This window comes from Porites lutea, chromosome 5 (genome assembly GCF_958299795.1).
Source record: "Porites lutea chromosome 5, jaPorLute2.1, whole genome shotgun sequence".
Classification (NCBI taxonomy): domain Eukaryota; kingdom Metazoa; phylum Cnidaria; class Anthozoa; order Scleractinia; family Poritidae; genus Porites; species Porites lutea.
Window position 1 is genome coordinate 29,165,249 of NC_133205.1, and position 17,073 is coordinate 29,182,321.

The 17,073-nt window shown below is 38.9% G+C and overlaps 1 protein-coding gene across 1 annotated transcript; it reads right to left on the reverse strand.

The window, feature by feature from the left end:
* Positions 1 to 11,623: 11,623 nt before the first annotated feature.
* LOC140939188 (QRFP-like peptide receptor) lies at positions 11,624 to 13,563 on the reverse strand. Its single transcript, XM_073388758.1, has one exon. It carries the CDS (start codon positions 13,215 to 13,217, stop codon positions 12,114 to 12,116), a length of 1,104 nt encoding a protein of 367 aa, XP_073244859.1. The 5' UTR covers positions 13,218 to 13,563; the 3' UTR covers positions 11,624 to 12,113.
* Positions 13,564 to 17,073: the final 3,510 nt, after the last annotated feature.

Here is a 17,073-nt window from a genome sequence, read left to right on the forward strand (position 1 = left end):
ATTTGCAAAGAAACATCTTAGAGAATGCCTTAGCATAAAAGCTGTTCATTGTTCCGTAACACACAGGATGCAAAGCACTTGGCAAACAAATTAATATAAAAATATACCTTCGCATTAGGCTATGATACCGAAATTTCCACTCGTTTACATCAGCTAATGTTTCCCACAAAAACACGGCTTGATATGGGAAATAACAAATTACAAATATTAGAATTATCGCAAATATCATCTTCAGTAAATCTTGCTCGGCGTCAGTGGTGTTTTCTGGCTTGGTGCATCTACGGTTATTCACATCTATTAAGACTAGGCCTGGTCGGTGTTCTTCTGGCGTCGTAGTTTCTCTCCTCCGATAGTTGGTGTGGAGTTCTAGGGGTGCAACTGAGGAAAGGGTGCTCGAGTTACTGCGAGCATAGGAGGTGTTTTGGGCGATTCGCTGTCTTAGCTTCCATGCTACAGCTCCGTAAGATGCTAGCATGACCAAGTAGGGTAGGACATACTTCAGGGTGAATAACACGAGAGAATAGGCAGAAACATTCCCAACAGGATGCAATTCACAATGGCCACCTACGAACCTGTTTCGAATGAATATAGGCACACAGACAGCAGTAGGGACAAGCCACAAACAGAAAAAGATCACAGTCTTCAATTTCCCAGATACATGTTTTTGTATGGGGTTGATGAATACTCGGTAGCGGTAGAATGCGAGCGCTGCCAGCGAATAAGTTACTACCATCAATGAAATAACTTGGATGGGATGGTCAACGCACCAGATATCGTGGATGACAACATTCTTGTGTCCTTTTTCATACTGCCAGACGTACATGATCGGTAAGCAGAGAGAGTTGACGATTTCTGCAAAGGCTATGTTGGCAACGAGATGGTATGAAAACGGCTTGCGGTGAGGCGCTCTCCAAATTGCTTTACAAACGACCGAGTTACCGATCAAGCTGGCCAAGATGATCGGTGTAAACAAGGTATGACGAAAAACACGCAGGGGTAGAGTTTCCTGGTATTGGATCACTCCGTAGTCTTCAGAAGTTCCACTGACAACAGACGTGTTGTTAAGCGATGTCATCGTGTTCTTCCAGTTCAACTAAGTTTTCTTGTAAAAGGGTGCGTTCCAAGGCCACTTGCAACCTTCTGACTTCTTCACAACACTGCAGCTGTCTTATAAATGTTTGATCTGCATTTTAAATGGCAACTTAGAAGTTTACTGACGGTTTTAATGAACACTCCTGAGCGGACACCAAAACATTTGTCAAGAAACAACTTGATATGCACTTTTAAAAAAAATAATGGAAATATGCAAAATAAGCATGACGTTTCACTTAACAGGAATATCAAAAGAACGCATGAATCGAAAACTACACGGGGATGTTCTCAGTTATTATATTTCGAGCTTTTCTGTCTTTCCCTTTTTTTCTAATATCATTGTATTTGGTACTTTCTTTAAAAATTGTGAAATTTCCGTCTTTAAAGAAGTCTTAAACCAGGTGCTGTTAAATATTCTTTGCTGAGAACGGTCGTGTGCCAATTTTAGGACAAAGCATAATCGACTTAATTGCCACATTGTCAACGCACTGAACCACTCAGTTTCATGGTAACACACGCAAAATATTTTGTTTGTTTTTAAAAAAAGCGTTTCGCCTGAAGTTTCGCGTTACATGAACATTCTAACTGGTGTAAACTGACAAAATAAAAATAAGGTATTTCAGTAAATTCTTATCACTGGGAGGAAAGGGATTTGGACTGTTACTAAAGCCAACAACTCAAAACCCAAGCCTTTTGATTTTTATTTTTATTTTTCAGTAACATGAAAGTAAACTAAAAGTTTTATTCTCCAGAGAAACTGATATGAAAAATATTTAGACGTTTGAGCACGTCTCCTGAATCTACAAGCACATCTGCGTTTTTCTTAAAGTTCTTAACAATAACAGAACTTAGAACTTCAGGCGCAGAGTTCAGATCTGCACAAACTTGCATTGCGGTCCTTTCTTAACAAGTTGATAAGGTGGCTCCTAACATTCTTCACAACGCAGACTATTTGCTTTTTCAGTCCTTGCTGATGGTACACCGCCTGAATGTAAAATGACGTTGTCAAATTTGTACGTTTTTTCTTTCAGTGCTACTAACTCATACTAAGGGCTGTGGTCTCTGACATTCATCATCAATTGTGATCAAAACATTTCTTTTCCCTTTTTGTCTTTTTAACAAAAAACGCGAAAGAGGTCATGCAAACATGAGGTTGAACCTGAAGAACCAACATTTTTAAAAGAGCAAAGAAAAAAACGTCAGACTATTTTAATTTGGCATTTAAAAACCTTAACATTAAAAATGGCCCCATCATGTCCAAGTGTTATTATTTTCTTTACCCGAAAAAAATAACCTGGTCTTGCATAGTAACATGACCCTGCGATACTAAATGTCATTAGTTATCTAGAACTAAAACCAAACGAATTCCACTTCTCTCCTGTTTCTACTCAAATTTCCATCCACTCAACACTACTTTTCCCGTAAAATAAGTTCAATGTCACTGATATAATTACAGCTTTTTCTTCCTGTTTTTAAATGTTCTACTACGTCTCCCATTTTCACATAAACACAAAGCAGGTTCATCAAACTTTATTGTCATTCGTTTCATCGGTTTAGTACATCTATTCATCGGTATCTCTTTCGCGTCGTTTTCTACATTCTTGACCACTAAAAACAGAAAAACGTTGCAAACCTTTCTTAGTCTGGCGTACATCATCCTTTTTTAGATTCTTGTTATGATCCAGAAAAGCACCTGCCTTTCCATCCTCTTGCAATAAATCCACAAATTGACAAGAACGAAAAAAATTGTCTTCTCATGCAGTCATCTAACTTGATCATACATTTGTGAAATATTGTTTTTAATTTCCTGTACGATAATGAAACTGTTTTTTTTTTCCTTCATCTTAGATCATCGTTTAACTACAATTTTCTTTTCTCTAATTAACCTAAAAGAGCAAAAAACAAGAAAAAGTGTGTTAATGAATAATTAGTCAGTTCATGACGCCAAACCGATTTTCAAATTGTTCATTTATCATGAGATAAATAAAAATTCTGTTTCATAAAATGTTTCATTTATCATGCAACAATTACGACAACAAATTAGAATACCGTAAATTCTCTATTAAGTCCCCCCCCTCAAATAAGCACCCCCTCTCTATTAAACCCCCCCCCCCTCCCCCAATCCTTATTCTTCACCAAAAAATTAACAATTAACGTGGACTGATCAGTTATGGTTCATTCAGGCTGGAAGCTCATATTGTTTTTGGTCTTCGGCTGCATGACCTCCAACTTCATATGCTTAACTTTCTCAACTTTGCGCTCTAGTTCTCTGTGGAGAATTGTCACAATTTTCTTATCGTTAGACAAAGCAGTATACCGCCCAGTAACTACAAGTCCGTCCTCGAGAAACCTTGCTCCTGTCGATGAAAATTCTAAGCTGCAACCTTCACGAGATAAAAATTTACACAGCAGAAATGATAATTCTACAGGTGATGCGTTTCGCTAAATTAAATAAGCCCCCCCCGTCTCTTTTAAGCTGCCCTCTCTATTAAGCCCCCCCCCCCCCCCTTAAAAGTGCTTGAAAAAAAAATAAGGCAATAATAATAGAGGATTTACGATACGGTACGGTTCATCTTTCATAACATATACAACGCGTACTTCACCTCAAAATAAACTAAAAATACGTATTATTTACTAAGAGATGCTCTGGATTTTGGGCGCAGGAACAAAGTTCAATCTTTGACAAAGGTCCTCCAATGGTTCCTCAAAGTGTTTCTCAAAATAAACGTTCATGAAAAACTTAGATTGATAGCCACAGTACACAGCCCAGGGGATGTAATATTTCCTCAGGTTAGCGCGTTCCCTGTAGAGAAATTTACAGCGCAAGAGTTATTAATAGGCGAGACTACAAGAGCCTTTCTGTGAGTACCCTGGCTGCCTCGTTCCCAGGCGTCTCAACTGTAGAAAACAGAAAACGCCACTGCACTCTATTCAGCACTCTTTTTCTTTATTTTCACATATACTAAATAAAATGTATTTCACATGTGATATAATACGTATTTTATTTCCTGTGCACATTCTATTCCACACTCTTTTTTTTTTCTTATTTTCCATTTAAGTTTGTTAAAACACCCAAAAAATCCGATCGTTACGTCTTTGATTTCGTCGGAAATGCCCATAGAGTTCCAACTATCGCATTGTTTATTAGTGTTAGAGTAGAGCGAGTTTGTAACTATAAAATTAAAATGTAAATAGTTGAGTAGAGTTTGGTCTGAAATCGGTTATTTATTTCCTGTGCACGCTCCATTCCGCCCTATTTTTCCTTATTTTCACACATATTAATAAAATGTATTTCACATGTGATATAATACGTATTTTATTTCCTGTGCACATTCTATCCACACTCTTTTTTCTTATTTTCCATTTAAGTTTGTAAAAACACCCAAAAAATCCGAAGTCTATTCACTTCTGTTTGAAGCTGTTTTGAGGGAGTCGGCTAGACCTCATATTCTTTACAAATCGCGCGTAACAGACCACACCCTGACTAAGAAACCGGGACTACCTTGCGGTTGCGGCTAATACTGGCGGGGAAAACTGCTAAAGTTTTTATATATGTTTTTCTCGTTCTTTACTATCTAAATAACCTTTAAAAAGCACCATTTGCTTCACAACCCTAGAAACCTGTCAGAGCTACATCTGGCAGAGCCAAGTAAAACGTCACTTGAAAAAAAAAACAGCATTGTAAAATCACGCCCTTTCTTTTAATTGCTTCACTATGTTTTTTTTATTTTTTGGTTGTTTTAGTTTTTGTTTTTTGCTTTATTGACGTGAAGGGAATGTTCATGGTGTAAATTAGTTTACAGAGAAAAAGGAAAATTAGCCAGTCTGTCTTCACTTTCTCTTTGGACGTTATACCCGTAGTTTTGCAGAGAACGGCAAAGTGACGTAAAACGCACGAGTAAAGGCACTGCTTAGCTAATCAAATGTTTGTTGTGCTTTGTCTCACGAATTGGTGCTGTTCTTTTTGGAAGGAAATTATCGCCGATTGTTTGTTTATTTTTTATTTGTACACTCATCACTCATAACATAACTTCGAGGCTTTAAGGGGGGAAAATTGCAACTTTTTCACGACTCTGTTTTGTCGCAATTCCCAGAAGAGACTTGAGCACAAAGAAAACCAAACCAAATATAGAAATAGAGCGGTTTTCATTTGAGTGTCGAAAAGTAATTGGTTTTGCACTTTCTACAGGATGCGATTGGCTTAAAAGATTCGCGCCACCTTTTCATCCAATCAGAAGTAAAACCAAAGCCAATTGTGACGCGCTCGCATGCATTTTCCCGCGCTTTGCGTCAGCCACATGTAATTACTTCGAGTTTTGATTGGTTCAATGTATTGTCTGTGTCCTATGTGATTGGCCAGAGTAATTACTTTGGTTTTGGTTTTACGACACTCAAACGAAAACCACTCTATGACCAGAAAGCATCGGAGTGATGTTAGAATTTTTAAATATCAAATGTGGGTTATTACCACAGCTTGGCCTCGATTGCAAGCTAGCTCCATTCCACGACGGAAAAAAGAAAGTGATCAATTGCCTGGGTACGAGTGGTTTTTGCTCGCGTACGGGGATTTAATGTGGCGAAGATGCTACGGGGTCGTCCGCAAGCCAATGCGTCTTCGGCCGAAGGCCGAGCAGCGAAGCCTTGAGATAAAACTTCCGCGCGGGTCACTATAACGACTTGACCGAAACCGGAAAACGCGCATGTAAAGTCTCTGGCACCCACCCTAGGTATATAGGCCGGAGTAGAAAATTATCTGATCAATTAACCAGTGAACCAAGTAATTCTTATGGATAGAAGTATTAATTAGAATAATTTCCTTCCGTACCTTGGTGTTACTCTAATAGGTGCCACAATGGAACTCAAAGCGCACATGGGCAATCCAGTTTGTATCATCTCGTACCACTTTACAGCTATTTCATGAGGAACACTATTAAAAATGAACAAATAAAATGGACTTTAGAGTTACTTGAATATTCATGTTATTAACCTTTCCACTGCCGACAAGGACATGGTAAGAGATATGATAACTATTCCAAAGAACATTAAGGAAATTTGAAATACGTCAAGTATGTCCACTTTGAATCATACTACAAGACCATTACCAGACGTTCAGTCTCTTATAAGGAGTACCATCTGAGAACAGTGAAGGTAGTTACCATTTTTTTCATGAAATAGTTAAACGGCAACATCAATCGTCCGTTGAAGTTCTTGATTCGAGATCCAAGCACAAACAAAGTTTAAAACTCTTTCCAAAGCCGGGGTGAAGGGAGACTGATCACAGCCCTATTTGTTTTGTTTTGTTTTTGTTGTACGGATGGCTCGTCAATTTCAACTATGTAAGCACTTATAGCAGGCTTTTAGGTAAAAGCGATCACCTATCTACTTTACTCCTTTAATACATAAGTGAAATGTATTGTTATAATGGATAAATAGGCCATCCTAAAATGAATTGACCCATTTTTTAATTTTGAATAAATTGAATGAAGGACACTTTTTTTCACCTACAGTACAAATATTCTGGTACGTTTGCTAACCGTAAATATGAAGAACTTTTTTACCCCAAAATTCGAAAATGTGCGACCCCGTTCTAGTAAATCTATTGAAAATGCGACCCCATTATAATCAATCCAGTCGTGAAAATGCGACCCCATCCAGCGGCCCCTTCTCAGTAGCCTCTTATAAGGAAGTGCGCCCCGTCCCCCGGTCTGCGTGTTTTCTAATCTCACCTAAAGCGCCGCGCATTTGAGTCTCTTGTCGAAAAAAGTCAAATCTTTATAATCTTGTTCGTTTGGTGTTTTGATTTTGTTCGTTTTGGTAATTTCAATGTCAAAAGAAAAGAGCTCTATCCTTTGGGCCCAACAAACGACTTGACTTTTGAGTAAATTTTCCTAACAAGTAACATAAGAACTGTATGGAGTAATACGGAGAATATGTATGCGAGACTACAGTTGAAACAGGTAAACAGTCTCAGTACCATATTGAGTCTGGTTGCTTCACAATTAGCCTTACTCCAAAGTACTAATGACTTTGAAATATAACAAACTAAAACAACGCCATTGAACATCTTGCGAACTTAATTATGTTGGGTGGAATTGTATGACGACAGAATACCCGCCGGCCCCTTCATGCCACTTTATTTGCATGTGTCGGAAAGCTTTGATAAAAGAGGCCTTACAACAATGGATCAGCTTTTGTTATTCAACAAGCTGTATATGAAGTGGCCGGGTATTCTGTAGTTTAGCTAAAGAAAAAGGCGCTATTTAAAGGATTGATAAGGTAGATACAAAAATAGAAAGTGACTAAGTTGGGATCGCGAAAATTACATATTTGCCCAAAAGTGACTAAGATGGGGTCTACAATTGGCCACAAAATAGACTATAATGGGGTAGGGGCTCTGAGAGGCCAGCGGCACATACCCAGCAAAAATTAACCCAAGTAATCCCCCCGGGCATGCAATGCACTATCAGCTGTAAAAACATCGTTAAACTGCGGCAAAAACCACTGGGCTATCGATTGGAAAATCGAACGATGCTTTTTTCATCTTAGGGGTTTCTTTAGCGGCAAGATGACAAGTCACTATTAAAGTCACTAACAGAGGGGGACATGGGGGTTTACGGTATTGCGGTTTTGGGCTTTTTTTCATGCGGTATTTCGGTAATTTTAACTTTAACGTGCGGTATTGCGGTATCATCTAGCTCTGCGGTATGCGGTTTTTCATCATTTTGGCTGACGGTATTCGGTGAAATAAGATTGTTCACGGTATTACGGTACCGTTTATTTGCGCTTTCCTTTCGATACAATACGCAAAACAAAACACAGTAAGACATAAAGGTCAATAAAAGTTAATATTTAGAAGTCTTGAGACATAACGGTAAATGATTACACCATTTGTGGGTCATTTTGTGACAGTTAATGGTCGATAATATACAATGTGATTGTTGTTGCATCCAATGATAATGAGTCGTCTCAAGTTACCTTACCAGGCTGGTCGATCTGTGTACCTGTGCCGGTAATTCGAGCCGGAGGTCTTAAACGTTTTCTCACAATGTCTGAGGTCGCTGAGGTTGAAGACGGCGTGGTCACCATTGACTGTGTGGCAATTTTTTATGAAGAGGGCGAAGGAGGCGAACATTATGGCAACAAGAATAAGTTTAGATGTTGGGTTTCGAGAATTGAAAAACGCGTTGTAAAGTTAAAAGCGAAAATTTGGTAAGTTTGCCTCTTAACAGCGCGGCGTCATCCTCGGAGACCCGGGCAGATAAAGGGGGCGAGGGAAAGTCTAAACGGGCGGAAAAATATATATGGAACGAAGAAAAGTAAAGAACGGCGAGAAGAGCCCCTGGGACAATGTCTTACCAGACCAGTTCCAAACGGTCGCCGCCGTTCTGGCTTCTGATTGGTGCCAGAAAACTTGTGTTTTTCTGGCACCAATCAGAAGGATTGTATAAATAAGTTCGACCATTCTTTATTAAGGATACCAAAAATCATAGAAATCGGTCGAATCTTTCCTGCCGAAAAACGCGATTTTAAAACATAACCAACGCCGCACATTTCTTTCCTGTTTTTGCACGACTACGAAGTGAAAATGCCTTATTTCGCGTTTTATGGAAGACGTAAACAAACAACGACGAAATTTTCTCTCTCTTTCTGAGCTTGAATATGGTCACTTGAAATTCAGCTTCAGGAGGGTTCGCCTACATTTGAAAAAGTAAGTGGGTAGGAATAATCGCTATTAAAACTGAAAGAACGCAAATTTACTTTTTAAGCGAAGTTGTCTTTGTCGTCGCGTCGCTGGATCTTAAAGTCCCTTATATAATGTCACTGCACGCGATGTGTTATCGACCATTTGATAGGCCAATAAGCTTATGAATTATTAATGAGTTTGAAAGGCTATTAACACTCTCCAATTCGGCTCCAATTAGGCAATGAGCTTCCATAATTTCGCCCACCTGCGAAGTTTCGAGAAGTTTGAATATTAATTACATTGAACTCTTTGCCCCCTTGGATGATCTCCCAACAGATCGGGGCATTATCAGAAGTCTCCTCTTGTCTACTTGAATTTTTCTTCAAATTGGCTTGTGACATTGGCATTGGTTATTAAAACGCTTTTTTGGGTTTTTTAAAATAGTCAGTGTTTATTTTGTGTTTAAAAGAATGAATAAATAATCTCTGATATTAAAAATGCAGTTTGAAATTCCATATGCACATCCGCTCATTTTTTTTTTCTTTTGTCATTTCAAGTAGTTTGTTCGTGAAATTTTTTATCATAATCTACTTCTATTTTTGTTCCGCGATAGATCCTGTCTTTTTCAGAGGAAGTTAACTCCCAAACCGAATATTGCGCCTTTTTTACTAAGTTCCTCCTGTCAGCCTTCAACAGCATACATTATTTAAACCTTTTCCTACCTTCATTAACATTTCAGTGTCTGATCTACCTTACTTTACACCTGGTTTATAACATCTTAAGTGACTCGGCCTTAAAAACTGTAGAAACAGTTCGAATTTTTGGGCCGTTCAGTATACTAAGTGAAGTCTAATTTTACCGACCGCGACCTCGTGTCCCCAAAAAAACTACAAAGTGTAAACTCGCAGGCCAACCTTATCGTTACAGAACTCATTTGTATTACGTTAATTTTTGGCACTAGGCATTTCCTTATCAGCAACTTGCATTTTGTTTCCCTTACAGTTATGTAACTTATTTCTGAATCTTGTAACAAAATATATGTTTTAAAATTATTTGCTTTGTACGTTTGAATTGTGAATAAAATGTACATTTGCTGTAGTCTCCAATCATGATTCTTTAAATTGGCTATTCTGTTCTTTATGTCAAGCGGCCTCTCCGAGTAGGCAATCAGCTCTGTACGGGAGGGTGTTCCGTCATATTATAATGATACTTTTTTTATTGTAGTTTTTAATAGTTTCTCACGCTTTAGTCACCTTTAACATAAATTTAATAAAACATTATTGTAAAGCGCAACCGAATATATTCATAATAGAGGTTTGCGCTATATAAATGTAAATTACAATTATTATTAATGCCTACATCTTTTATAAAGTCAACAGACTAAGGCCTCATCCTAAAATTTTTATTCCTCCTATCATTATCTTACGACATAGCTAGATATTATTTGAACAAAGCGAATGATACACTGTCAATATCGTTCACCATGCCGGTGTTTCTCACCTGCAGGCAAATTATTGAGCGATTTTCAGGCGTCAACTTGTTGAACGAATAAAGTACACATTCGACCTGGCTGAATACTTGTACTGACTGTTATTAAACAAAGTTCTCTGACATGTTGAGTGAACTATCCAAACATACAGAAAATGATAAACGTACTGTTCAACTAAATAAACAGTTGCAATATTTGTAGGTCAGCAATGTTGAACGGTGATCAGATGTCAGCGATTCTGAATCATAACACATGTTTCTTTTATGTACATTCTTTACTAATATAGTATATAGCACAAGCAAAAAGACAAAATAAAAAACCTTACAAAAAAATGACAAGACCCTACCCTACACACCTGCATACATTCATAACACAGAAATCAACTGAACCGGGCGAACACTAAAAACGTGATACTTGTTGAGCAAACGAATTCGAGCTGCTTGAAGCTTGATAATTTTAAAACGCTCACCTAACTTTCTTCTTTTTTCCAAGTCACTAAAAATTAAGTGCCCCAGCGAATATTGGAGTGCGAATGCAGTGCTCTCGTTTCGGTTTTTTTTTAATTGAGACCAGATTTACGAAAGAACACTTCAGTTTTTATCCTTAAAAGGTGACTAAAAACCTGAATGTCTGTTCTCGCAAGATAACTACACTGAAGCACTCGGACACTTTTCAGACACGGTTTGTACAAACTTCTGCCGAATAATTGCCGTCCATAAAAATCAAATAACAACTAACTCATTTGAATTTATGCTTAGCGCGTCAAGTGGAAAGGAAGACTTAGAGTCGGATAACTTCCCATATTGAGATCGGATGGCGTCCCTGAATCCCTGAAAGGCATGCATGAAAGAGTGACGCATATAAAACAAGGCTTATAATAAAATTTTAAATATATTTTCTATTTCTCGGCGCGAAGCCAACTACTTGCCATTATTCGACGAAAAACGGCCATGCACGCGTGGTAACTAACAGCAAGAACGAAACCTTGTCATTTTTATTACTAAGGCCCAGTTCAGACGCCGCTCCACTCATGTGCCGAACCTAACTGATGAATTAAGTACGGCAAAAGAGCGGCGTCTGAATCAATTTGGTACGACAGTTTTAGTTTGGTGCGGCAAATGCGTAAAGTTCGACAGAGTCTGTCGAACTTTTGTCGAACTTAACTTAGGTTCGACACACGGTACGCCGTCTGAATCAGATGTCGCGCCAGTGTCGCTCCAAATTCGAACTTATTCAGTTAGGTTTGGCACATAAAAAGTACGGCGTCTGAACCAGGCCTAAGTTTTCGTACGATCCAGATTCTCAACGAGCCGACACAGGGGCACCCAACGACAGTTTCCTCCTAAATACATTATCCAGAGTACTCAAGTTAGAAGTGCATCCTAAACGGCGCCATAAAATTTGTATCAGTTCGGTCATCCTAGGTCAACTTGAGTCTTTTCGAAATTACAAGGGCTTGAGTATTATTTTCCCGAAAATTTTAGATGCAATTTGACGTGTTACGAAAGTGAGACATTTTCTGATTCCTCTCTCCATCGCCTTTTTAAATTCTAAAATTTTAGGTTTCCTTTTTTCTACGAAAAATAGCCTGAACCTGGGCAGTGAAATGCGGAAAATTAAACTTGCGAAAATCGTAGAGAATTTATTACATGAGCTTGAAAAATTGTACATGAATGGAACGGTCATCTGGAAATTTTTAGCCGTCCTCAAGTAATAGAAAAATTCTAGGCAATATTTGGTTCTCCGAACACGGATATTTTACTGAAAACAGTCGTTGGGTGCCCCTGTCGACAGTCATTCTAGTATCTCTGACCCATAATAGCAATTCCCGTAAAGCATCAGGTTTAGCTAGGGTTTACACAGGAAAATCTTCGAGAATGCCTTTGCATAAAAACTGTTCATTGTTCCGTAACACACAGGATGCAAAGCACTTGGCACACAAGTTAAAATAAACGTGTATCTTACCATCAAATTGTGATGCCGAAATTGCCAGTCGCTTATTCCAGCTAATTTTTGCCACAGAAAGACTGCTTGATAAGGAAAATAACAAAACACAAAGATCAGGATTATCACAAATATCATCTTCAGTAAATCTTGTTCGGCGTCAGTGGAGTTTTCTTTCTTAACACATCTGCAGTTATCTACGGCGACCAACACTTGTGGTGCGGTTTGGCAAGCTTGTTGCTGTTCTTCTTCTCCCTCCTTGCTGTTTTTCAATGCATGAAGTTCTACCGGCTCATCAATATCGACTTCAGCGGTATGCGATGATGGAATGATCGAGCCCCTTGCCTCGGCTGCCTTTTGGCCGATTCTCTGTCTTAGGTTCCACGCTACAGCTGCGTAAGATGCCACCATGACCAAGTAGGGTAGGACGAAATTTAGGACGAATCTCACAAGATCGTAAGTTAAGGTACTTCCAACACTGGATCCATGATATAGACGGCAATGGCCATTTTCAAACTTAAACGAGAGGAACAAGGGGATACAAACAACTGTGGGCAGTAACCACAGACAAAAAAATGTGACAAGTTTCAGTTTAATCGACAGAGTTCTTGCAACTGGGTTGATGAGAACTCGGTAGCGGTATAATGCGAGAGCGGCCAGCGAATAAGTTACTACCATCATTGAAAGAACTTGGATGGGATTTACAATGCAATTGATATCGTGGACAATTTCAATCTCGCCCCCGTCTTCAAAACCGAACACCATCATGACAGGCAAACACAGAGAGCTGATGATTTCTGCAAAGGCCATATTGGCAACAAGATGGTATGAAAACGGCTTTCGGGAAGGCATACTCCATACCGCTTTACAAACTACCGAGTTACCGATTAGGCTGGCCAAGATAATCAAGGAAAACAGTGCAAGACGAAAAATACGCAGTGGAGGGGATTCTTCATATTGAGGTTCATCATCCTCGTCTGTGGCATTCGTGTCGTTAGGCGATGACATCGCGTTCGTCTGAGTACAATCTCTTTATCTGTACACTGCTCCAAGACGATGGGAAGGCAAACTTTGCTAGTAACTACCTGCTTCGACAATTAAGGTTTCAGAGCTTGTGGCAGGTGTGTCAATTACCATCTGCATTTCAAATTAATCGTTATTCTGTTCAGTGTTGCTTTTTATTCATTATTATAATGATTGTCATTTCTTTTCTTCTGTCGACTGACGTTGGCCACTTACAGTTGGCGGTTATGGCAGATTGACTGACGACAAAGCGTTCCCTGGAACTGCAAATGATGGCAGTTAGAATTTTGAAATATTCAATTTATCTTTCATAAAAGTGTATGCAGGTGACAGGTGTCGCATTTAAGGCCAATAAATAGTTAGTCGAAGAAAAATTGGAAATACAGTAATTGACCAGGTATTAATTTAAACAACGACGGCCAACAGCTAAATTACCCATCTAAATTAATATCAACCTCAGGGTGTCTTTTTTTCCCTTTTGTTTTTTTTTTTAAGGAGATGAGAGGTCAAAAATAAAGTGATCAGTATGCCAGTTAGTCTTTCATGCACGCAGGCGTTTTTAGGGGAGCTTGTCTTTCATCCCTGCATGGAAGGCTATATTGCAGTTCAACTGCATATTGTATACTTCGTTTCCAGCCTCTTTCGGCTCTCCAGATAAGAGACACTGGTAACTAGGCTATGAAATTAGTCTGCAATATCAGCTTTGGGGAGTGACTTTTCAGATTTTTATGGAATAAACTTAAAACACTGAATAACACTGGATGTTACGCAGCTTTAATCAAGACATTTACAGCATGGCGGTGGAATTTAATACAGCTGCAAGTCGTATCATGGATTTGTCTAATTCCTACACGGTCTACCCGAAGTTAAAAACGTTCCTGGCTGACCTACAGAAGCTTACAGAGAAGGACCATCTCGGTGCTAATCGCAATTTAAGCAATTGCAAATGAAGCCCGAAAAGAAAGCTTCAAAGGGATTCGAAACCCTGGCCCGTTCGTTAGCGCTGAAGTGCTCTACCAACTGAGCTGTGAAAACCTATACATTTGAATTGGAGAATGCCAATTTGTTTAGTTCATCTTAACCCGTGAAAAGGAATGAAACATATAGAATGAAGATCAGTGAGAGAAACTGCGGAAATACAAATCTACTTGAAGATATATCTATATTACTGTCGCCATTTCTTATTCATTTGCTTTGACTTCCTGTAATAATTTCGCATAAACTTGCAGATAATTACAATCGATTTACTATGGTTTCTTTCCGCAGAATAATCAGGAGCACAGCGACCAGAAATGTCTAAATGGTTTTCTTTATGTTTCAGAAGCTGTTTTGTTAATTTGAAGTTTCCCTAAATACTATTGATGGGCTCCTGTATCTGTCTGTTCGGATGCTTTAAGGGAACTAGTGGCTGTCTCGAACCCCGCGGGTCTTATCGAAACTGCGAGGGAATGGAGAAGCTATACTTTCATTAAAACATTTTAGGAGGTGACCTTAAAATCCACTTCCGAAAATCTAGCTTAGGGTGGTTAATTATAAAAACTCCGAATAGTCAGAAATTTTTATCCTTTCTTGTGGTGTAAAACCTATAGGCAATACTTGCTTCTTCGAAAAGACATTTCAGTAAACAGTTGTTCGGTGCCCCTGGTTAATGAACACCTCGCATATAAATCTACCATCAAACAAAGACTTTAAACGTACCCTCGACCGGTCCAACTCTCCGGCTGTGCCAGCGCCTTTACAAGCTCGGTAAACGGTGTATGCGTTTACAGACGTTGGCTTTAATTTAATAACCTCTTTTAAAAGTAGTCGTCAAAGCCGGTTGGGATGGTGGATCGTAGGCGGAGGCTAAAGGCAATTTGTCTTTTGAAAAGAGAAGATTAAATCAAAGAAGACGGTGATGAGACTTTAAATTGAGGTTTGTATTGTATGCATGTGCCAAGTGTGGGTGTAGGCTAAAACCAAAACACTGTGACATCCTCCGTTAATTATGATAACTTTCGGAAAAGGAGTCAGGCTTGGTATTTGAAAACAGAAACGACAGAAGGGGGCGTTTTTAGCCACCAGATTTTTTTCAGTCTTGCCAATCTATAATCCTATTGCTTAACTCTACAACAAACAAAATCTTATTAATATCCGTAAGCAGAGCACGTACTACAAATTATTTCAGGGATTTTATCGGGACTTCAAGAAAAACGTCAACCCAACCGAACTATTGCGCGTCTAAATTACATAGCTAAAAAAGAACACGTCAAACCCTAAAATTTAGTTCAGGGGAATTGGACACCTACTATTCCGCTACTGCTGGTTGTTATTGCGGACCGGTTTCGCACCCAAAGAGTTGTTCGCTTTATAGAGACCTCAATATACACCGTTTCCGTGTACGGGTGGGAGTAAATTACCCGTACGCGCAGCCGTAAACACGGCTAGATTGCCTCGCACCCTACAGAAACGGCTAGGCTACCAGGTAGAACGGTGATGCCATTATCACATTTGGGATTGAATTACCATGGTTGCCGTTTGTATAACTACGTGGCAAACGTGTTCTTCGGTGTGTCAGTCTTAAGATCCCTAATCTCTTTACCACAAACGCGGCTTAAGGCTCGTTTACCAGACGCTGTTTTTGGAAATGATCTCCCGCTACTCCTTAGCTTCTTCAGCTCAAATTCCCGAGTCTTGTCGGGGAGGAACAAAGGTAACACGAGGGTATGAGGTGGAAATCCGGCCAATTCACCTCACTACATTTTGCATGTACTATATTTTTTAAAATTTCTCGTTTCGCAGAACGCGTAGCTTTATCTATTCAAGTTTTTCAGTGTAGTTCCGGTATCCGTTTCATGAGGATGCAAACTGCATGTAGCCTACGACGGTACTTAATCGTGGACTGTTTCTGTGGGCGTCTTAAAAATTTTCGTGTAGCTAAGAGCCTTTAATTTGAATTTTTTTTCAACTATTTTGTGCGTTTATTTTGCGAAAACTGTGCAACAGGGCCCTGGGGTCAGGGAATAAGGTGTACATTGGCAAAACCGCGTAACTCAATTATTTTTCTGTTATCGCGGAAATTTATACTCACAAAATACAGCTCCCGAATTTTGCGAATTAAAGACGCGCGAAAATTATAAAGTTAAAGGTATCTTTTATTTTATTTTATTGAGCTGAATATTGTGAATATTTATGCTTCACTTTTTATCCTCATCACCATCGCAAATAAGTTCTACTAGGGATATATTTATATACATAACTAAGTAATAGAATGAAATTATTCTATTATTTATGATCTGCTGACTGATAGATTAGTCGGGTCAGGGTTTGGAAGGCGGTTTTCGCCGATGTTTCGAATTGTCTGAGCATAGAAAAGACTTGACTCCCAAACTAGAATTTTGTGTTATGTTATTTAAATATGTCTATTTACACAGCTAGACGATAAAAGGGTGAAAAGGCAAAACGGAAAAGAGCCGTGCGTTCAGAGAATATTTGGTATTATCATCGCGGCAGGTGATGTTTTGATCAATTTCACTGTTATTTCGCCGAAATTTGCCACCCTCGATAAACGAAGAAAACATAAACGAAGACGACAACAAATGTCAAAATGTCTGGCAAAAATGGGCAAACCGTTGAACAAATTTTCGACAGAGCTACCGTGTGGCAATTAAAGATTGCCGGAGTTTAATTTCGCACAGGGAATTTTAAAGATCATTTTTCAAGTAATTTTCCGTCAAGAAATTTTTAAGTCTTCAAGGACCGGTTTTGCCGGTGTTTTCTGCAAGTTTTCGTCCTGTTTCTTGGAAAACCATAATGATTGTGATTTAAAGGCACGCTTTCCAGGCAAAATTTGTAGTAGAAA